This window comes from Balaenoptera borealis (assembly GCF_965194805.1).
Source record: "Balaenoptera borealis genome assembly, contig: HAP1_SCAFFOLD_550, whole genome shotgun sequence".
Lineage (NCBI taxonomy): Eukaryota > Metazoa > Chordata > Mammalia > Artiodactyla > Balaenopteridae > Balaenoptera > Balaenoptera borealis.
Genome location: NW_028123647.1, coordinates 178,282 through 200,954, shown reverse-complemented (window position 1 = coordinate 200,954; position 22,673 = coordinate 178,282). Strand labels below are relative to the sequence as shown.

The window sequence follows — 22,673 nt, the reverse complement described above, 5'->3', positions numbered from 1 at the left end:
CTTGCATAAAATAGTTTTGTCAACATTAATATCCTACTCTTCAGACCACCTATCCTAGAGGAAGCACCTGTTCTGACTGAGACCTTGTCTACCACCTTAAGACCAGTCAATTCACTTGGTCCCCATTCACAGGTGTCTTGGCCCCAGGGACAGGATTTCATTACTGTCATCATCATCATCATCACCAAGAGGGGTTTTTGAGTGAGTGCCCATAGGGGAGTGTAAAATGACCAGTCCTTAAGGCCTGGTAGCCTATCACCTACATAAGAGATCGCTGGGTATACACAGTGTATCTCAACTTAACTTCATTATTACTCCCTCAAGGAGGCTCTTTAGACAGTTTTTCTTTGCCAACACTTCACTGCATAGAATGTGAAATTTTAATACCATAGATGTAGTTTATATCTGTTTATGTACTGTGGACCTTTGGAGGGCCACAAACCATTGTAATGTCTACTTCCTTCCCCTATTCTCAAGAACCAATTTTCAGATTCTTGGTGGGAGGTCATATTGGCTTCACTGAGGATGAATGGAAAATTGTGATGGAGACAAAACCTGGAACACCATCCCTGCCCATTATGTGGTGTGTCATTCAGGAATGCTTGCTTAGCCTCTGTTAGCCTGCCCTTTTTCATCTGTAAAAGGGCACCCATGATGCTTTCCTTACAGGACTATAGGGAGGAGTAAACGGGGAACCCTCCACAGAGTATATGGCACATTGTAGGACTTCAAGAAATGTGAGACATGGCCCACTTTTCTCCTCCCTCCTAGAAAGTGATGACTGTTAGCTAAGCCTCCCCCTGTTGAGCCTTCAGGTAGCTGTAGCCACTACCTTTGCCTTGACTGCAGCCTTGTGAGAGACCCTGAGACATATCTGCCATAGAAATCACCTGGAAACATGGCAGTCAGAAATAGCACATATTCACACTTCCGTAATAAAGGAGGTTTGGGGCCATTTCTGTGTTGCAGGATGGCTTTGCTGAGGAATCCAGGGTGTGGTAAGAAGATCATCAAACCATTTGCTTTAATTCCTCATCATTTTATGTCCCTTTATTTTACCTTTTAGATTGATATTGGAAAAGCAGTTTCCCACTGAGCCCCCAGATGAAGGGAGTGCAGATAAAGGGGAGGCAGGAATCACAAACCCTTGACTTTGACACCAGGCCCGTTACCCTCTACAGGACCATGCACTAGGATTTCATCTGCACCATCAGCTTCTTCAAAGAGAGGGTATGGGGAGCGAGTATTACCTCAGTGGGCACAGTTTAGAAACATGTAAAACTACAAGTTTTAAGTTCTAGAAGGTCATCATCTGTCGAGGAGACTGTTGGATGCCCTTTGGGGAGGGTAGGAGGTAGATCCCATTCCTGTTCCTTAAAAGATGACTCTGGAAGATTGATCTTCCATTAGTGAATGAGTCTGTCATCTGTCAGTGGGAATAATGATGCCATCCTCCCGGAGTTGTTGTGAGAATAATGTAAGGTATATAATTGTGTGCATGTTTCAGCTATAAATATATAAGTACTATCATAGAGCTAGTTCCCTTTAGCAACCTTTTTTAAATCTGAAAATAGTTTTCTTTTGAGATTTCTCTAGTAAGGTGACTGTGGGGCTGCTTTGATATGACTCCATGCTGCCCTGACCATTCTTTCATGTATTTCCTGGGGCATAGGTGCCCAAGAAGTTCTGCAGCCAGTGTCCAAGAATGCAGCAGCTGATGGGGACCTCACTATTTCTTCTCTCATAGATATTGCCAATGTCTCTGCAAAGAGGTTGTAACAATCTGTCCTCCACCAGCAGTGAATGGAGTTATTGTAGCCCCACATTTTCCACTTAAAGAGGATGCAGCATAAACATAAAGTCACTGATCAGATTTTTTTTTCAAATTCTGGTATTATTTCAGGATATATTCTGAGGCACAAATGTGAAATATGTCATTTATAGGGAAATATAACAAAGAAAGATTAAAATGATCTAACGTTCTAGTACCAGGATATCAGATTAGCAAATAATAAAAACGTAAAACCCATCATGGACTCAGATCTGCAAAAACAGGTGCTCTTGTCTTGTGGTTGTTTGTGCTAAATGCTAATAAGATTGTAAAGGTCAACTAAACAGTAAATATTAAAAATATTCAATGTCCATACTCTTTGACAAAGAAGTCCCACTTGTGGGATCTTGTCTTCCTGAGGCAGCCGGGTGAGACCCTTGCCATCATGACCCATCTGTCCACACTGTTCAGGGTTGAACCATCAACACAGATGACTCAATGTCTTCAGGCCCCCTGACTCCTTGATTCAAAGGAGAAAATCTCTCTTACTGCTGGTTGCCCAGCCTTGATGAACCATCCACAGAACCACCACAAGCATTGATATGGAGCAGTGCTAGGTCCCTGCTCCTGGAGGGACATGTAGATCTCTGACCTCATCCCAGTGTGGGAGAAATCTCCCTTCTTCTCCCTCTCCAGGCTCTCAGAAGCCCTCCGCTCTGTAGCAGGTGGAAACAGCCCAATCCTTACTGTAAGTTTAAGGTTTTACAAAAGATGGAAGAAACACAGGTGTCAGACAGCTTCTGCTCCAAACCCTGTCACAAACTTCCCTGGAGGCAAGGGGAAGGGGCATCAAGCCTGGCTCCCTGCTGCAGGGAAGGTAAACACAGGGAGAACAGAGATGACCACCTCAGCAGTATGTATCCTGATACATTTTGTACAGATCTGTCACCAGCAACTAAAGGTGCCCAGGTTGCTGGTTATATCCATAGCTATGGCAGTGGGCTTGGGGAGAAACCTCTTTGCCACCTGTTTCTGGTGAGGAGCCAATGCTTTTTTGTCATATACATCATGAAGACAAGACAACCATACCTCAACACCAGCACCTTGGTTCTCCTCCACAAAGCCTTCTTTGTGTCGGGTTGCCTGATAAAATCAGGACACCCAATTAAATTTGAATTCCAGAGAACCAAGGGATAATTTTTAGCATAAGTATGTCAAATGCAATGTGATTTTGTTTATCTGAAATCGAAATTTAACTTGGTGTCTTTTATTTTTATTTGCTAAATCTGGACACCCTGGGGTAGGAGACTGTGAATCTAAGTTTAACAGCCCCAGTTGAGCCCCCAATCAGCACCAATCATCCACGTGAGTACACCTTCTTGGATGTCCTAGCCGAATTAAGCCTCCAGATGACTGTGACCTAAAGTGACAGAGACGATGTGGAGCAGAAAAACACTCAGCTGAGTCAACATACTGAATCCTGAGAGATAATAAATGACTATTATTTGGGGGACTTTATTAAGTAGAAATGGATATCCAAAACATGCATTTGGGGTGTACTTTTTTTCTGTGGTCTGTAATCATTGGAAAGGATAGGGATTCACTGATTCCTGAAGCCTTGGTAGGACTTCATTATAGTTTCGGCTATAGATTGCATATAGCTTTATATGTGGGTATCGATTTCTGAACATTTCTATTCCTTCTTGAAGGGATTTCCACAGGAAATTTTCATGACATATGATTTTCACCCTACTTTTGGAATTTAGAACCTAATTCCAATCCCCCTCCACAAGAGGAGCCTCCAATGCAATCTCCTGTGTTAAGGAACTGAGAGATTGTTGCTACAACTGGCTCCATGAACCACATGGAACACCATACCCTCAGAACGTTGCTTGGTGAGTAATAGAACAAGGGGTGTTTACTCACTTTGAAAAGTGATTCTCAAAGATTGTTTCCTGAAACACTCTCCTGCTACAGGGATAACCTTTGGCAAGGAAGTTACTTTCCTTGAGCACATATAGACAGAGCTTCTTCACCAGCAGCAAATAGCTCTGTATTATAGTCTTTGGCCTTTATGACTGTCTCATGAAGCACTTTAGTTGGTCAAGTCAGTATGATTCTGGGGTTCATTAAAAAAGAAGCCCAATTGCCTGCAAATCTAAGTCATTTTCTCCAATATCACCTTTATAAGTAATAGAATCGATGTTTTGTTCTTTTTATTCTTTTGTCATAGTTCTTGAGTTAGAGCCCAGATGTGGATAAAGGGTGTGTTTGGGGGACCCCTTAAAGACACAAGCATTTTGTAACGGATCATAGGAAAAGTTGGGGAGCCAGCAAGACTCAGAAAAGGGGAGAAGAGCTGTGGATCTATTGTTAGACCCACCCCTGAGAGCAGAGTAAACATGTGCTCTATAAAGGCAGCTTGCTTCAAGAATTTTGAAGGGAAAGGGTCTGGGCTGTGTGTTCCTCCTTCCAAAGTCACTCATCAGATAAGTGATTCCCACAATAGAGAAGTGAATTACAGAGAGGCTAGAAGTATTTTGGTCATGGATGTCCCTCCTCATGGAAGAAAATATCAGGAATGGAGAATAAGAATTTCCCCAACAGAAACCAGTTGTCTGGGGAATTGACTAGGTTTCTTTCTGCCTATTAAATGACTATATTTTTCTAGGCCTGCCTCCCTGAAGCACCTCTGAATGTTTCTTTAAATGACTTAATAAATATATAAATAAATAAATGACTTTTTTCCGACTTCTTAGATCATTCAGTCACACGATTATAGACATTCTCTTAATGTTCTACCACAGATGACGAACTTCTGTTAGCCCTCTGAGGGCTAGCTCATCTCCAAGAATCCTAGGATACTTCCCTGGGTCTCTGTATACTGAGAATAACTCCGCTCTTGTCTCTTTAAAGCAAACATATTCCTGACAACAGGGACTTTTTTTTTTTCCATCAACCTGGGCAGAGTTCGCCAATTTTCCGGATCCCAGTCTAGTGCCTCTAATTAGTATGCTTTCTCTGGTGGTAGCCAGAGCTAAGGTCCTCTGCTTTCACTGAAATCCAGGGAGTGGAGGAGTGTGCAAGAGGCATTTCCGGTGTGGGGGATTAGCCTGCGCATCGCGGTTGCCGTGGAAACCTGACGTCAGTGAGGCGACCGTGACGACTTTTCTGCAGAGACTGACGTGACCTGACGAGTAGCACAGGTCCCGCCTTCAGGTGTTTGGGACTCAGCTGAGGGTGTGGGTCCCCGGTGGGGGCTGGACGACGCTGGGGTGTGGGGAGACAAAGGGATCCACATCCAGGTCACCTCTTTCCCGCTTTGGGGCTCGGTGCCTCCGCTGTCTCGTAGGTAAAGCCATTGGGGTCCCGCCCGGCCCCAGTGGGTGCGGTGTCCTGCTCCAGGGGTGTCCTGGAGCCACTTTCCTTCTAAAGGCAGGGGCGCGGGAGGTGAGACAGGTAACGACTCTAAGCCTCAGCTTTCCCCTCTGTAAAATGGGGATAAGAATGCTTTCCCCCTGGTGGCGCAGTGGTTGAGAATCTGCCTGCCAATGCAGGGGACACGGGTTCGAGCCCTGGTCTGGGAAGAGCCCACATGGTGAGGAGCAGCTGGGCCCGTGAGCCACAACTACTGAGCCTGCGCGTCTGGAGCTTGTGCTCCGCAACAAGAGAGGCCACGACAGTGAGAGGCCCACACACCGCAACGAAGAGTGGCTCCACGCTCGCCGCAACTAGAGAAAGCCCTCGCACAGAAACGAAGACCCAACACAGCTAAAAATAAATAAATTAATTAATTAATTAATTTAAAAAATTGATTTGTTTAAAAAAAAAAAAAGAATGCTTTCCCCACAGGATCGCTGTGAACATTCAGTGATAACACATGAGTAAGCCTATAGTCCTGTGGTTATTGTGGGATCATGAATGTTTGGCCACTTCTTATTTATTATCAACTTCGTTGTTGGGGGAGAGATGAGGAAAGGAAAAGAAAAAGCCCCTGGTGAGAAACCCATTGTAACATCTGGTAGTTAGGATCACTGCCCAGTTGTTTCACTGTCTATGTCACTAACCCAGTGCCTAGCACGGTGCGGGGCACACAGTTACACCAGTAAAGCGTGGTAATTGCTGGATCTGTCTCTCCCTGTGCAGCTCCTCATGCCGGTGGCCTTGGTCACATCAGGTGTCTGAAGGGGGCAGGTTCTGAGCATCTGTGTCCTGATGGCTGCTGGAGCTTCTACTCCAGATTCAAGGGCAGCAGTCCTCAGGAAACCACAACACTTCACTTCCTGGTGGAATATGACGCCTGGCTCTAGTGAGTTCATAGATCTGGACAAAAGCATGTTATGAAATAGCTCCTGTGAGATTCTAGCCTAAAAGTAGAGAAGCTACTTTGATCTCATCATGGGAAAGAGGTTTAGCAGGTGGAATGTCATTCCATCAGCAGCTACTTGCTTTGTAGTAGTCCTGAGGCCCATCTTAGAAATGCCTTATTTGTGCAAAAGCAATGAATTCTATAGCTTGAGGGAGCTACTTGATGTTTAATATGCATTTGCAATAAGTTTACATATATATTTTCTAACTGTGTAAATAATAGTCAGTGATTCCCATGTATGTCTCAGATGGGTATTGAAATATGCAATTGCCTTTTCCGTGCCAGCCAGACAGGGGTCCATACGACGTTGTTCTGTATTCCCATTGTAACTTAAAGGGAAACTTTCACAATGTCCGGAGCCCTTGATGTCCTGCAAATGAAGGAGAAGGATGTTCTCAAATTCCTTGCAGCAGAAACCCACTTAGGTGGCACCAACCTTGACTTCCAAATGGAACAGTACATCTACAAAAGGAAAAGTGATGGCATCTACATCATAAATCTGAAGGGAACCTGGGAGAAGCTTCTGTTGGAAGCTCGTGCCATTGTTGCCATTGAAAACCCAGCTGATGTCAGTGTCATATCCTCCAGGAATACTGGCCAGCGAGCTGGGCTGAAGTTTGCTGCTGCCACTGGAGCCACTCCTATTGCTGGCCGCTTCACTCCTGGAACCTTCACTAACCAGATCCAGGCAGCGTTCCGGGAGCCAAGACTTCTAGTGGTTACTGATCCCAGGGCTGACCACCAGCCTCTCACAGGGGCCTCTTAAGCTAACCTGCCTACCATTGCTCCGTGTAACACAGACTCTCCTCTGTGGTATGTGGACATTGCCATCCCATGCAACAACAAGGGAGCTCACTCAGTGGGTCTGATGTGGTGGATGCTTGCCCGGGAAGTTCTGCACATGCGTGGCACCATCTCCCGTGAACACCTATGGGAGGTCATGCCTGATCTCTACTTCTACAGAGATCCTGAAGAGATTGAAAAGGAAGAGCAAGCGGCAGCTGAGAAGGCTGTGGCCAAGGAGGAATTTCAGAGTGAATGGACTGCTCCAGCTCCTGAGTTCACTGCTACTCAGCCTGAGGTGGTGGACCGGTCCGAAGGTGTGCAGGTGCCCTCTGTGCCTATTAAGCAGTTCCCCCCTGAAGACTGGAGTGCTCAGCCTGCCACTGAAGACTGGTCTGCAGCTCCCACTGCTCGGGCCACTGAGTGGGTAGGAACAACCACTGAGTGGTCTTAAACTGTTCTTCCACAAACTCTTAAAACGGAAATAGGTTGACGGAAAATAAACAGTTTCTAAAAAAAAAAAAAGAAAAAACAAAAGAAATATGCTACGTTGTTTTTCCTAGCAATCTGTGATTGTACCATGGATTCTTCCCTGCTCACCACATTTTTATCCATTGTGTAACGAAATGTTTAAATGCCAAAAAGTTTCCAAGTGTTAGTATAAAATGTCAGTTATGAGGATTTAGTATTTTGAAAAATAATAATTACTCTAGAGCTTCCCTATTATAATAATATTCAGCCATGTCCCCTAAAATAACCGGATATTCTAAAATATCTTTATGATTATTTTCCAAGAAATAATATTTTTAGTCTGTACTTCAGAAGGACATGTGCATCAACTTTCACTAAATATTTCAACATACCTCATTGCAAAAGATGATTTCTATTTTGGTAATATGTGGTGTAGACGAATTTGGTGAGACATGGTGTGGACCTATTAATATGATAAGAGCATATTGATGGGTATTGTTCTCCTGGTTATTTTAATTGCATTAAAGACTTAGAAAAATATATTTTAAATGCTTTATTGACCTATGATTGACATACAATACATTGCACACATTTGAAGTGTATGCTTTAATAAGGTTTTGTATATGTCTACATCATGAAACCAACACTACAGTGGAGATAATGAACTTCCTCGTGCCCCTTTGTAATCTCCCACCCACCTGCCTCTGGCCTCCAACTTCCTCCCCTGGACCTTTCCTGTTCCCAGGCAACCACTGAACTTCTGTCACTATTAATTAATTTCATTGTGATTTTATGTAAATAGAATTGTATAGAATGTACTTTTTTCCTAGCTTCTTTCATTCAGCCTATTTCTAGATTTATCCATTTGTTGCCTGTATAGATAGTTTATTTTTATTGCTGAGTAGTATTCTATTATACAGATATATCACAGTTTGTTTTATCCATTAACCTGGTGAGGGATATGAGGTTGTTTCCAACATGAAGCTCTTTTAAATAAAACTGGTATGAACATTTGGGTTTAAGTCTTTACAGGGACACATGCTTTCTTTCTGTGGGGTAAATACTTAGGGGTTCAATGGCTGGAGCATATGGTAGATGTAAGATTAATGTTGTAAGAAATTACCAAACTGGTTCTGAAGTGGTTATACCATTTTTCATTCCCATCAGCAGTGTATGAGGGTTTGATCCTCCACAATATCGTCAGTGCTTAGCATAGTCAGCATTTTTAATTTTGGCCTTTCTCATAAGGGTGTAGTGATATCTCACTGTAATTTTAATTTACATTTCCATATTGATGAATAATGTTGATCACCTTTTCATGTACCCATTTGCCATTTATATAATTTCTTAGGAGAAGTGTTGGTTCAAATCAGTCACATGCCAGAGAGGTCATACACAAAACAGACCTGGAAAGTAGAAAGGAATTAGCAAACAGTTTGGTGAGTCACTGTAATAAGAGTAGGAAAAAAAAGAAAATCATGGCTTTTCCTTTGTAAAATGTAGTCAATGTTGATAGATACTCCCCTGGTGGTCAGATCTAGAAGTGTAGCTCTGAAAGTCTCAAGGCAGCAGGCAATGGAAGGGGAAGGGAGGGAGGAAAGGGTACGAAATAACCGGCCCACAGTCTTCAAAAATGTCGAGGTCATAAAAGTCAAGACAAAACGGAGGAACTTTGCTAGACTGTGGAAAACTAAAGAGACACCACAGTACAAGATTCTGTCCTGGATTCTTTGCTATGAAGGACATCGTTAAGACAACTGGCAAAACTTGAACAGGGTCTGAGGATTAGCTTGTGATAAATTTTATTAATGATAATTTCCTGATTTTGATGGTTGTCTTCTGGTTATATAGGAGAATGGTCTTGTCTGTAAGACATACACTCTAAAGTATTTGGGAGCTATGGGGCATCGTGTTGGCAACTTGCTCTCATATGGTCCAGGGAAGGGGGTGGGGCAGGGGATTCTTTGTTTTATACCAGCAAATTTTCTGTAAGTTTGTGATTTGTTTTTAACAACAACCAAAAACAAGGAGCATGTATTGTTTTCATCAGAAACATGGGCTCATTTATATAGATAAGGGCTGAAAGGAACTCCTTTGGGTTTTATAACAATGATGCCATTGGTGACCTTGTTGAGAGCAGATTCAGCTGAATGGAGAGGCAATAGACAGGGGTGGGTTGAGGAATGACAGGGAGGTTAGAAAGTGGAGACAGTGAATATAGTTCCCCCTGCTTTGAGAAGTTTTTTGTTTATGAAAATGAGAGGAGAGAGGGGAGGATGTGGCTTAGGAATATTGATTTGTAGGGAAGGATTTTTGGTATATTTGTTTAGCTATTCATTGGGAGGAGAAACATAAGCCAGTTCGTATTAATGTTGAAAAGGAAAGGCCTTGTAAAGAAAATAGAGGGTTCAAGGTCTAAAAGTTGATGAAGATAAGAAATGCTCAGCCTTTAGTTTTTCTGACTCTTCTGCATTGCCAGGACAGTGTGCAAACACTGAATTCAGTATTTTCAGGTGGCTGGGTGTGGAGGATGTTCTCCTACAAGAAGGTCTTTCTATAAAGCTCTTCAAATAACGTACAATATATATAAATTATACATACACCAAATTACAGTAATGGATATTTCCAGGGTTGTGGCGAAATATAGATGTTATATACACTTCCGTGTTGTTCGAATTTACCTTACATCCAAGATTTACTACTTATGTAACTATAATAATAATAACATTTTAAAACAGGAGGTTTGAATTTGGTCTTAAATTTATTTGCAAGTTTTTTGTTGTACAGAGAGATTTACTTTTCTGAAAATATGTCCATAATTAATAGTGAAGGGGCTGGGGAGGAAGCAAATTAGAAACTATGTATAGCATCATCCCAAATTTTACTCATCAGACAGGATCCGTCTGTCATGAGGCTCAGAGACTGCACAGGTAATAGCAGTGGAAGCACAGGGTCTTGTGCCACATTTCACATCTAGAAAAGTCCATCAAGTGGGTTTAAGGGAACCCCTGGTCCTCCCTCATCCCCACCTAATCTGTTGTCCTCAACTGTGAGGTTCAAGTTGCAATTCTCCCTACCAGCTGGTGAAGACCTCTACTTTCTCAATTTTCTCCAAGCATATAATATTTTTTTAGCAAGGAAAGAAAACCAAAGCAATAAAGATTTTTGTTTGTTTAAATAGGCTTTATTTTGTAGAGCAGTTTTAGGTTCAAGGAAATATTGAGCAGAAAGTACAGAGAGTTCCCATGTACCCCTTGCTCCCACAAACCCACACAATTCCCCCCCCCCCACTGTCAATATCCCACCTCAGAGTGCTACATTTGTTACAATCAATAAACCTATATCTATACACCCTTTATCACCCAAAGTCCATATTTCACGTTGTCAAAAGTATAAACATTTTAAAAAATAATTTTTACAAAGCAGGTTCTAAAACTGGAAGTATGAAACAAGCCTCTATCTCATATACAATTAGGAAAAGGTTGTAAAGATGTATGATCACTGCCAGAGGCTGATCATTCCAAAATTGACATTTCATTCATCCTTTCACTACATATTTATGAGCAACCTCTATGTGCCAGGCACTGGCAACCTGTATTCAAACTCCCATTTCACACCTCTCTCTGTTCAGCCCTAAACTTGTCCATACAACTGCCTACTTAGTGGCCCTGTCCTTTACAACTGCAAGATTCTAGCAGAGTTTTCACATCGAATAAGTTTACACAAACCCGACACTGAGCCCTAGAAGGTGACTGACTGTCTGCGTGCTAGTGTAGAGTGAGAAAAATCAGGGTTAGAATCCCTGTAATGCCTCTTACCAAGCTATGTGGCCTTGAAAATTGTTACGAAATACTTGCACTATTCCTTAAGTGGTATAGTGTTTTATGAATATATGTATGTACGTATGTATGAGTTTCCAGCTGTTATGTGCCTAAGCATGAAATGTCTGAGTCTTAGGATATGAATAAGCTCTACTTGAAATTATAAAATTGTTCCCCCAAATGTTTGCACCTTTTTAAACTGCCACCAGCAGTGGGTGAAAATTCTCAATTTATACATCATACTCCTAACAAAAAAATACAACCAAAAACAAACCAGAACTTTGGTATTTAGAGAATTTTAAAATAAGTCTTCCTCAACTGATGACTCTGAAATATTGCTTTCTGTTGTTTTCACCTCCATTTCCCTAATTACTGATACAATTAACCACCTTTTCTGATATTTATTGTTTTTTATGCATTAAGAATATTAAACCTGCACTGGTTAATGGCCTCATTCTTTTGTCATGACCTTCTTGAGAAAATATTGTGTGCCAGGCAATGCCAGTCAAAATCATCAGAGAAGGAGATGGGCTTTGAGCTAAATCATACAGGAAGCGTAGGATAGTGAGAGGAAGTGGAATACATATATGGACATTCCTGGCTATGCACAGGGCATGGAAGAGGAAATGTACCCAATGTGCTTGGGGCACACAGCCAGGAGACAGTCTGATATGGCTGAAGTGCAGCCTACACGGAGGGATGGGGCGGTTGATGAGGAGCTCTGACTCACTTTGCAGCATCCAGAAACTACTAAGTGGCCATCTTTAGCCCTTATGAAAACAGAGCAGAAAGGGACCTTAGCAGTTACCTAGTCCAGCAACTTCAGTTTGCAGAGAGAGTAATGAGACTCAGAAAGAGTAAAGTAGAACATGGCCACCATGCATGTGTTAGGCACCTAATGGGATCAAGGTATGCAGGCTCCAATTCACATTTCATTCCAGACTTCTTACATGAGCTCTAATCCTGTGTATCTATCAGAAATCTTGAAATGGAGGAAGATAAATATTAGTACAAATCCCCTGGTAACCTGTACCACTCAGCATGGATTCCCCTACCCAAAAAAGCATAAACTCAATCATTCCTCATCCTTGCAAGGCTACCATCTAAAAGAGAAGTCCAAGTGGGAGAGTGGCGAGACTATGGTCACTAGAGTCAGACAACCCTTGGTGAGATCTCCTCAGCCTTTTACTAACTGTGGGGCCTGGGAATGATATTTAACTGCTCTGACCCTCAGCCTTCCTCATTTTTAAACCACCAGTGTTGGGCACCTAGTGGGACACTTCAGGAGATGCCAATTTGCTTCCCACTTTGACTCTTCCCTTCTTAAAAGAGGTGTCCTGGACATGAACTGAAAAGCTTGACTACTAGAGGGAATACTTGAAAATGTAACAGAATAAAGGGATATGCATACAAATTCATTACCTGCCCACATGAGTTTCTGTGCCAGTTTGTTATGTTAGAATTGGCTGCCTGATGGAGTCCTGGAGAAAGAATGTTATTATAGGGACTTCCCTGGTGGCGCAGTGGTTAAGAATCCGCCTGCCAATGCAGCGTATATGGGTTCGATCCCTGGTCCGGGAAGATCCCACATGTCACGGAGCAACTAAGCCCGTTTGCCACAGCTACTGAGCCTGCGCTCTAGAGCCCATGCTCTGCAACAAGAGAAGCCGCTGCAATGAGAAACCTGCACACCGCAATGAAGAATAGCCCCAGCTCGCTGCAACTAGAGAAAGCCCGTGCGCAGAAACAAAGACCCAACACAGCCAAAAAAAATAAAAATAAAAATAAATAAATAAAATAAATTTAAAAAAAGGAATGTCATTATATCATTTCCATTTAATTGAAGGATCTCCAGTCGAGTCTAGGATAGGAGAAGAAAATCTCCCCCACCCCTCTATTTCATAAGCTCTCCAGTTGTCTTATTTTGACTTCTAGATTTAACATCAGAAAAGTTTGTGAACTTTGATCTTGAGGCACAGAAGCTGATAAGGAAGCACACAGTGTGATATTGACTTGGCTAAGTAGAACACTGAAATGAGAGTCAGGGGTTCCCATCATAAAGGCACTTTGGAGAGGTCACTCCCACCAGCCGCATTGATTAAACAAGATAAAAATATTGAGTTCTCCTAGCCACTCAGGAATGTTACCACTCAGAATACCAGGACAAGGGACTTCCCTGGTGGTCCAGCAGTTAAGACTCTGTGCTCCCAATGCAGGGGGCCCAGGTTTGATCTCTGGTCAGGGAACTAGATCCTGCATGCCACAACTAAAACCTGGAGCAGCCAAATAAATAAATATATTTAAAAAAAAAAAGAATACCAGGACAAAATCATCATCACCTTCTGGATACAAAATACTCATTTGATGTTTTGTGTATTAAGTCAATTTATGAATAATTTACAGGAGTGAAAAAAAAGGGATAACAGAGGACAACTAAATCAGAACATTTAACAAGAATTTAAACATATCAAACCCAAATTTTATTCCTCACTTTCCTGGCTTTGAAGATAGGTATACACAAAATAGGCATCATCCTGTGAATGTAACTTACTCATCAACTCTCATGCCTGAATCTGGAATATATACATCTTGTAGATACTGATTCTTCACTTCTGTCTCACTTATATCCCCAATAAATTCTGTCTTATCACTACTTCTGGTTCATCTTGTACTTAAATCATCAAAACAAAACTTTTCAAAACTTTGACAGCTCATATTTTCATTTAAGGGAAGACAGCCATCGTCTTTGCTCCATAGTTGCAAAACATTTTCATTTTTAGATTGATGAACACCAATTAGAATGATGAATCCAATGATTTTTTTCCACTTATACATGATCTATTTCCTTCTAATTACCTGATTTCAGCAGTTGTCTACTTAGAAACTTATTGATTACATATTGGACATATATTAAATATACAATATCATAAAGATGACAGAAAGTTTCCCCATGTCCTTTGAGCAAAACACGGCATTTCTAGTTCTTGTCACAACATATTGTATGACTAGTGTCAAACTGATTGAGAACACCATTTATCATTTTGGTCCTTAGAAGTACATTGTTCACTGGTTGATTTTTGAGTTTGAGGAAGTTCATCTAAGACACTGTCGTTTGAAGACTCACAGTTTGATATTGCTGTCACTGTACTTTCGTCTTCTGATCTAATAACCATAAAATGAATTCCTCTCTCAATTTCCATCATATGGGAAGAAAATGGAAAAAAAAATCTCACCTGTGTTCAATGAAAGCTGGATTAAATAAATGCAAAGATGGAATCTTTTGACTTCTTTTATACCTTCTTGAAAGATAGTGTAATACTTTGGACAATGCAGTAAAAAACTAAATGGTGATGTGATATGACTTGTTTCAGTATTGCGTCATTCTTAATGTAAGCTAGTCCATCATTCTTGCATTATCTCAATTTTTTTTAGTCTTTTTAGTATAGCTGGGAATTAGCTAATAATAAAATAATTCTTAGGATGATGAATAGCTGAATGTCTCAAGATATAGAAAAAAATAAGATCAATAAGATCCCATATGTTAATTTTACAAAAGGGCCCAGTTGTCCCACGTGGTGTGTGCAAGGTAGAATGCACACACCATCTCTATTATTATTATCTCTATTTAAAAATAAGAGATAATATTCTCCTCATTCTTAGGAAGATTTCTAGGAAAGAATAGAAAACATAAAATAGCAATCCTTAAAAGTACTTAGAAATGCTCAAAGAAAAGCTCAAAAACAAAAATTGGGTGCAGTGGACCCTGATAGTTTACCAAGAGTTAAATGAGGTCCCATCTGGAAAAGCAATCTGAGGTCCTAGATGAACACTGTGCTTCCCAGTAATTACACCAGCAGTCAAACTGATGATATCATAGAACTCTGCATAATAGGTAACAGACTAATGGTATAGAAGCAATTTCCCCTAGGAAAACACCATTTTTTAAATTGAAGTATAGTTGATTTACAATATTGTGTTAGTTTCAGGTGTACAGCAAAGTGATTCCATTATATATGTACATATATATATATATTCTTTTTCAGATTCTTTTCCATTATAGTTTATTACAAGATATTGAATATAGTTCCCTGTGCTATATAGTACACCCTTGTTGTTTACCTATTTTATATATGGTAGTTTGCATCTGTTAATCCTATACTCCCAATTTATCTCTTCCCCCACTTTCCCCTTTGGTAACCATAAGTATGTCTTCTATGTCTGTGAGTCTGTTTCTGTTTTGTAAATAAGTTCATTTGTACTATTTTTTAGATGCCACATGTAAGTGATATCATACAATATATGTCTTTCTCTGTCTGACTTACTTCACTTAGTATGATAATCTCTAGGTCCATCCATGTTGCTGCAAATGGCGTTATTTCATTCATTTTATGGCTGAGTAATATTCCATTATATATATATATATACACATATATATACATATATGTGTATATATATATATCACATCTTCTTTATCCATTCATCTGTTGATGGACATTTAGGTTGCTTCCATGTCTTGACTGTTGTAAATAGTGCTGCTATGAACATTCGGGTGCATGTATCTTTTTGAATTAGAGTTTTTGTCTTTTCTGGATATATATCCAGGAGTGGGATTGCTGGATCATATGATAACTCTATTTTTAGTTTTTTAAGAAACCTCCATACTGTTCTCCATAGTGGCTGCACCAATTTACATTCCTAACAACAGTGTAGGAGGGTTCCCTTTTCTCCACACCCTCTCCAGCATTTATTATTTGTAGACTTTTTGATTATGGCCATTCTAACCAGTGTGAGGTGATACCTCGTTGTAGTTTTGATTTGCATTTCTCTAATGATTAGCAATATTGAGCATCTTTTCATGTGCCTGTTGGCCATCTGTATGTCTTCTTTAGAGAAATGTCTATTTAGGTCTTCTACCCATTTTTTGATTCGGCTGTTTGTTTTGATATGGAGTTGTATGAGCTGTTAGCATATTTTGGAAATTAATCCTTTGTTGGTTGCATCATTTGCAAATATTTTCTCCCAGTCTGTAGGTTGTCTTTTGGTTTTGTTTATGGTTTCCTTTGCTGTGCAAAAGTTTATGTTTGATTAGGTCCCATTTGTTTATTTTTGCTTTTATTTCTTTTGCCTTGGGAGACTGACCTAAGAAAATATTGCTACGATTTATGTCTGAGAATGAGGAAAACAGCATTTTAAAAGGTATTTGTTGGTCTAAGCATGAAGCACAGGCCACTTTTATAAGAATCAGCTGGGCTCTTGTTAAAATTGCAACTTTTAAGACCTTACCCTAGACCTTTCCCTGGAGTTTGAGGCTCAGGAATCTGTATTTTGAACAATTTCTCTGGTAGATTCTGATGTTCACTATAGTTTGAGAACTGCTGGATAGCAAATGTCCAAGATTTCTTTAAATATTTTGCATACTGTGATCTCTGATTCCAATGTCAATTGGTTTTGCCATTCAACTTTAATTATGTTTCTGTTTTGGTGTATCTGGTAGATAACAATTGAGACATGCAGCACTTGTTTACTGAGTCCTTAAGACAGGAAAGGCCCTTCCCCTTATGGGGTTTACATTCTCTTTTGGATACACATAAAATAAAAAATAACTAATGTAATTTCAATGGGTGAAGAATGCCATGAAGAAAATAAAAAAGAGAAATGGGATCAAAAATAACATTTATGGAGAAGGCAGTCAAGGATTTCCAGGGCCACCCAGTTTGACAACTTCAAAGACCATCACTTACTTTGACTACACCGTACATGATGATCCCTGGAGCTGTGCCATACTTTGTCACTAGAGAAAGCCATGCTATGGACGTGACTTTTCAGCTGAGACTTGGATGATAAGAAAGAGCTGAGTGTGTGAAGAACCTTTGATATTAGCCTAAGGAACAGCACACTCTGAAGTGGGAGTGAGTATGACTTGTTCCAGAAAAAGACAAAAACCAGTGTGGGAGCCTGGTGGGAAAAGTGGGGAGAGTTGTGAGAGACAAAGCAGAAAGAAAGCTATTGTAAGATATGGGAAAAAAACTCAGGCCTAGCAGGCAATTTTACCACATTTCCATAGTCAGTATACTTTTTCAATATCTGAGACCACTGGGGCACAACATCTATTCTGTGCACAAACCTTCAACACTCTCTCACACCTCAACATTCTCAACTGCTCTTTTGGCTTCTTGCTTCTTTGGAAAAATAAATGCTATCACAGAAGAGATTGTCTATATGTCCCCCAGCACCAAACATACCAATTTATCTGCCTCAGCACCTATGCTCCCTACTTTCCCTGCAGTGACAAATCTTCCTATGGTAGCCCTTCTCCTTGCAATGGATCACCTACTCCAGGACTCTGATTGTGTGATTATCCCCATTTTCCCTTGAGCCAGCAATATTCCTCTTTCTACTAGATGAGTGAATATATGCATGAATGAACAAACAGGTGAACTCATGAAAGATTTGAGAGTTGGGTTGGGGGTATAGAGGGAAGTGTTAGTGTGATTCTCAGATGTTTCACCTGATTATCTGTGTGACAGGTAGTGATATTAACTGGGATGAGCAACACGTAATGGATCCTTTCTGGAGGGAACATGATGGGCCATCCTGATTTCTCAGTACCTTTGTATACCCAAGTGGGAATGTTAAGAATGCAGCAAGATATTTAGATCAGAGACTGAGCTAGAGAGGGAAATGCAGGAATCATATGTGGATGGACAGCAATTGAAGATATAAGTATAGATGAGATGGCTGCCAAAGGAGAGAACATGGCATGAAAGGGAAAGGTGGGCATGTGCTTTACAAGCCTGAGGAGACCCAAAGCTTTCACCTCTGGCTGTCCTTCAGACTCAGGCAAGTAGGAAGTGAAAACTAATGCAGAGTTGTAAATGGCCTGGCTAAGACTGAATGAGTTCCCCAGCAAGGACCAATCTGCAAAGACTGGGAGAGTGTTTCTTCTTTTTTCTTCTTCTTTAACTTTTATTGACTCCAGGTATTTAAAGTAACTGTCAAAACATCAGCTGACCACTAAGCTTAGGCAACAGACTTTAATGGACACACATGATAAAGAATACAGACTTTACAAAAATAGTTTTAAAAAATCACTAAACAAACAATCAACCACAAACCACAACAGCCAGCAACAACAAATCTTGGGGAGAGGGAAGAATATGATTCCCAGAGGCACCACATAGTAATATTCAAAATGTCCAGTTTCAATAACAAAAAATTATGAGGCAAGCAAATAAAGTACAGCTTATTCACAGGAAAAAAATTAATAGAAACTGTCTCTCAAAACTGTAAATCAGGGCTTCCCTGGTGGTGCAGTGGTTAAGAATCCGCCTGCCAGTGCAGGGGACACGGGTTTGAGCCCTGGTCCGGGAAGATCCCACATGCCGCGGAGCAACTAAGCCTGTGCGCCACAACTACTGAGCCTGCACTCTAGAGCCCATGAGCCACAACTACTGACCCTGCATGCCACAACTACTGAGGCCCACGTGCCTAGAACCCGTGCTCCGCCACAAGAGAAGCCACCGCAATGAGAAGCCTGCACACCTCAATCAAGAGTAGCCCCTGCTTGCCCCAACTAGAGAAAGACCATGCGCAGCAACGAAGACCCAACGCAGCCAAAAATAAAATAAATAAATTTATATATATTAAAAAAAGACTTTAAATCAACTGCCTTTAATATGAGCAAAATGGTAAAGGAAAAAGAGCTAAAATAAACCAGGTGAATGATGTTTCGCCAAATAGGGGATATCAATAAACAGGAAGAAATTATATAAAAAAAAACCAATAGAAATTCTGGAGCTGAAAAGTACAGTAGCTGAAATGAAAAATTCAGTAGCAAGGTTCAACATCAGATGTAGACAGTCAGCAGAAAGAATCAGGGAACTTTAAGATAAGTCTATTGAAATTACCCAGTCTGAGGAGCAAAAAGAAAAAGGAGAAAGAGAGAAAGAAGAAAGATTATTTGAAGAAATGATAGGTAAAACTTTTAAAATTTAAGGACAGTCACAAATACACACATCCAAGAAGCTCAACAAATTTAAAGCAGGATACACTCACCAAGACACATTACAGTCAAATTCTCAAAACCAAAGACAAAGAGAGTATCCTGAAAGCAGCAGTAGGCATCAGGTTTTATTTGGACCCTGGTCCAGGCAAACTGTTAAAAATAACTATAACAGAATTGGGAACTTGAACACGGATTGGACATAAAATGGTACTAATGGATGATTAATTGTTAGGTGTGATAATGGTATTATGATTGTCAGTAAAAAAGAGTCCTTGTAGATGTGCACTTTGAAATACTTATGCACAAAGTGATATTATATCTGGGATTTGCTTCAAAAATAATCTCTAAGGGTGGGAAGTGGGTAAGGATATAGATGAAATAAGATCGACCATGAGTTGTTCCAGTACACTTCCAGTTGTTAGTGTACACTGGGTGATGAGTACATTGCCTTTCATTATACTATTCTATTTTTGCATGTTTGAAATTTTTCCATAACAAAAGATAATGTAAACTATAAATAGAAGGAATTTTTAATCAAAAATAGGAACAAAACAATAAAGTGTTAAGAATAATTAGAAACAATTCCATCTCCTTGATTCATTTCCTGTTGCCCCCACCATGCATTTGTGTATAGAGAAAACGAGAAAACGGTGGGCATTGGTAACAAGGAGGACAACAGTTTGGGGGTGGGGTGTTTGAGGCACCTTGCTCATCATAGATATTCTTGCATTAATTTTGTTTTTTTAGAATATTGCATTAAAGTGCTATTTATCTTCAGTACAGAGGGGTTTTGCACACCCTAAAATGTTACGCCTGAATCCTGGCAGGTGGAGGGGTGTATCCTGGGAGCAGAGGAGGGCAAAGGCAAGTCCCCAGAAGAGCAGTGGGAATGGCCAGTGGCCCCCTGGGAAGATACTGCCCTTCCACGGCCGTTAGAGAAAGGCCCAGGAACACACAAAGAAAGGAGAGCTTCGGGGCCCAGGCCGGTGCCTGGACAAGTGACACGGGGGACAGGGGGAGGTGCGCACGGCCGGCTCTGCGCGACCCCGTGGGGCAGGAGAGGGCGTGGCAAGGGCGTAGCGTCCCGCGGTGACGGAGGCCCCACGTGAACGGCCAGCGCCGACTGGCGCTCGGCCCGCTCTAGTGGTAGACCAAGCTGTTGCTCGCTGTCTTCTCGGTCCCTGCGGGAGTGCGAGCTGGGGGCGGCCCCCAAGAGTACGAGGCGCGGGGGCAGCAGGTAAGGAACCCGGAGGGGGGTCCGCAGAGGTGGCGTTGGCGAGCGGACACGGCCTGCGGACCCCTCCCTGGGGGTCCGGTTGCCCCGGGGCGGAGACCGCAGCCCCCATGCCCCCTGCGGCCTGGCGTTTGGCCACAGAAAACGGTAGGCCTTCTCTGGGGGCGGGCCGCGCGGCCCTGAGGCGACGGCCTGCTTCTCGCAACACAGCGAGCTTTTCCGACGCCCCCGCCCCGCCCCCCTTCTTCTCGGGGTAGAAAATGGTGGTCGGCGCGGGGGCGGCTGAGGATGGGAGCGGGGGACGCTGGGTGGGGGTGGCCGGGGGTGGGAGATGCGGGGCCGAGAAGGGGCCGAGCGTCCGGATGCAGCAGCCCCCCTTCCCCCACCCTTACTCTCTGCAGGTCTGCGAGTGGAAGTGTCGCGGCGGCGCACTTGCAGCAAGAATCGGGAGGAGCAGGAGACCGCGAGGATAGGCCCAGGTCGGTGCGGGGGACAGTGGGCAGGTGGGGGGAACGTGTGGATAGCCCTAAGACCCCCCCCAAATGCTCCCCCCTACCCCGTCCTCCATTTTGGTGCCTGCAGAGACGTGGGCATGGATAGGCAGGGAAAATGGTGGGTTTTGGGCGAGGGAGGGGGGAGAGCTCGGACTGGGGGCCCCCTAGAGGGCGTAGGGAGCCTCTCAGGTGGGAAAACGAAAATTTGAAGAGCCTTTACATCCGGGGCTGGAAGTCTTGAGAGGTGCTTAGTAGGGCCTCTGTCCTCGGTGCTGATCAGTCCACCCAGAAAATAGTCCCTTCTCTCTTTTGTCTCGTAGGAGCAATGGCGTCCAAAGAGGAACAAGCAGTAAAAAATCTCTACATGGAAAATACCCAACAGGAAAACGAAGGGGGGGACCAGGCCCCTTTGCAGCATGGAGAGGAATCACGCGATTTGGGAGGGGGTAGAGGCCAGAAGCCTGGAGGAAATGTCAGGCTGGGACGTGTTAGACGACTTGTCCCTAATTTTCGATGGGCCATACCCAGCAGGCATATTGATCACAGTGAAGTGGGGGATGATGTAGAAAAGCACGCAGGGCAGATGATGGAAATCAGGAGGAAGACTAAGAAGCAGCAAATGAGGCATCATGTGCGCTACCAAACTCCGGAACCTGACAATCATTATGAGTTTTGCCTTATACCTTGAATCCTAAGATTTTTCCCTGAGGTCAGTAATGTGGCCTCTGCTCTACATGCTTGTAGTTTTTGTGATTTACTTTTTCTGTAAACCTTTTGGTGTTTCCACTTACCAGTTTCTAATTGAATATTGCTTTGTCTCTGTAAAACTGTCTGTCAGCAGGGCAATTTCATCCAGTTAAGGAAAAATTATTCTTTTCATAATATGAAATTAATAAAGCAGTTTAAAAAGCAATCTTCCTGTGACACACCAGTGTTTATTTTTTGTTAATGTTACCTTTCCTCTCCTAGCTCCCTGGACTCAAAATCTCAGTTGTCTTTGACTATTTTTTCTTGTCCTCAACCAACCAGGAAGGATCGTATTCATAATTAAGTATCTGATATTTTAAGAATGTATGTTGTACTGGTTTTCAAGGAGTGTGAGTCCACCATCTGCATAAAAATACCTTGGTGGGGGAGCTTTTTGAGAATGTAGGACCTCTGGCTCCTATCTTCCAGACCCACAGAGTTGGATTCCAAAATCTCCATTTATTAGTAAGCTCTCCGGGTAATTCTAGTGTACACTGAAGTCTGAGGCCAGTATTGTGTGTATGTATGTTGGATATCTGTGTACATATGTGTGTATCATTGTGTGTATGTATATTCCATGAACGTATGTGTGTTTCGTGTCATTAAGTGTAAACAAAGTAAGTGGAATAACATAGGATGAATACTTCCTGAATTCAATGGGCAAAAACATTAAAAAAGTACAAGACCCTAAAATAGACTGATTATAAGAGTGGTAGGGACAGTGGCAGATGAGGGTACTGGAGTTCAGAGATGCTAAGTACCAAGGTTACCCTCTGCTGTACATCTTGGTGGGGGGGGGAGTCTGATCTGGGACATTTTCTATAGGATTTTGTCATCTGGAGGTGGAGAATATTTGACTTTTGTAACTGATAACAAGCTGAGGAAGATCAAACTCAGCAAGACTGAGGCTGTTGTTCTATATTTTGCTTTTTAGTGTTTCCAGTGTAGACACTTTGAAAAAGTGTAGACATTTTAATT

The 22,673-nt window shown here is 42.0% G+C and overlaps 1 protein-coding gene and 1 pseudogene across 3 annotated transcripts; both read left to right on the top strand.

The window, feature by feature from the left end:
- The first annotated feature begins 6,423 nt into the window (after nucleotides 1–6,423).
- LOC309621506 (small ribosomal subunit protein uS2 pseudogene) lies at nucleotides 6,424–7,484 on the top strand (annotated as a pseudogene). The gene has a single exon. The product of its transcript is annotated as a small ribosomal subunit protein uS2 pseudogene (transcript).
- A 12,821-nt stretch (nucleotides 7,485–20,305) lies between these two features.
- On the top strand, nucleotides 20,306–21,861 carry BEX4 (brain expressed X-linked 4). 2 transcript variants are annotated; one of them, XM_082408947.1, is made up of 3 exons: nucleotides 20,306–20,457; nucleotides 20,856–20,933; nucleotides 21,269–21,861. In XM_082408947.1, exon 3 carries the CDS (start codon nucleotides 21,274–21,276, stop codon nucleotides 21,634–21,636), a length of 363 nt encoding a protein of 120 aa, XP_082265073.1. In that variant the 5' UTR covers nucleotides 20,306–20,457; nucleotides 20,856–20,933; nucleotides 21,269–21,273; the 3' UTR covers nucleotides 21,637–21,861. The 2 variants fall into 2 exon arrangements, with proteins under 2 accessions (XP_082265073.1, XP_082265072.1); XM_082408946.1 differs by lacking the exon at nucleotides 20,306–20,457 and adding an exon at nucleotides 20,464–20,601.
- Nucleotides 21,862–22,673: the final 812 nt, after the last annotated feature.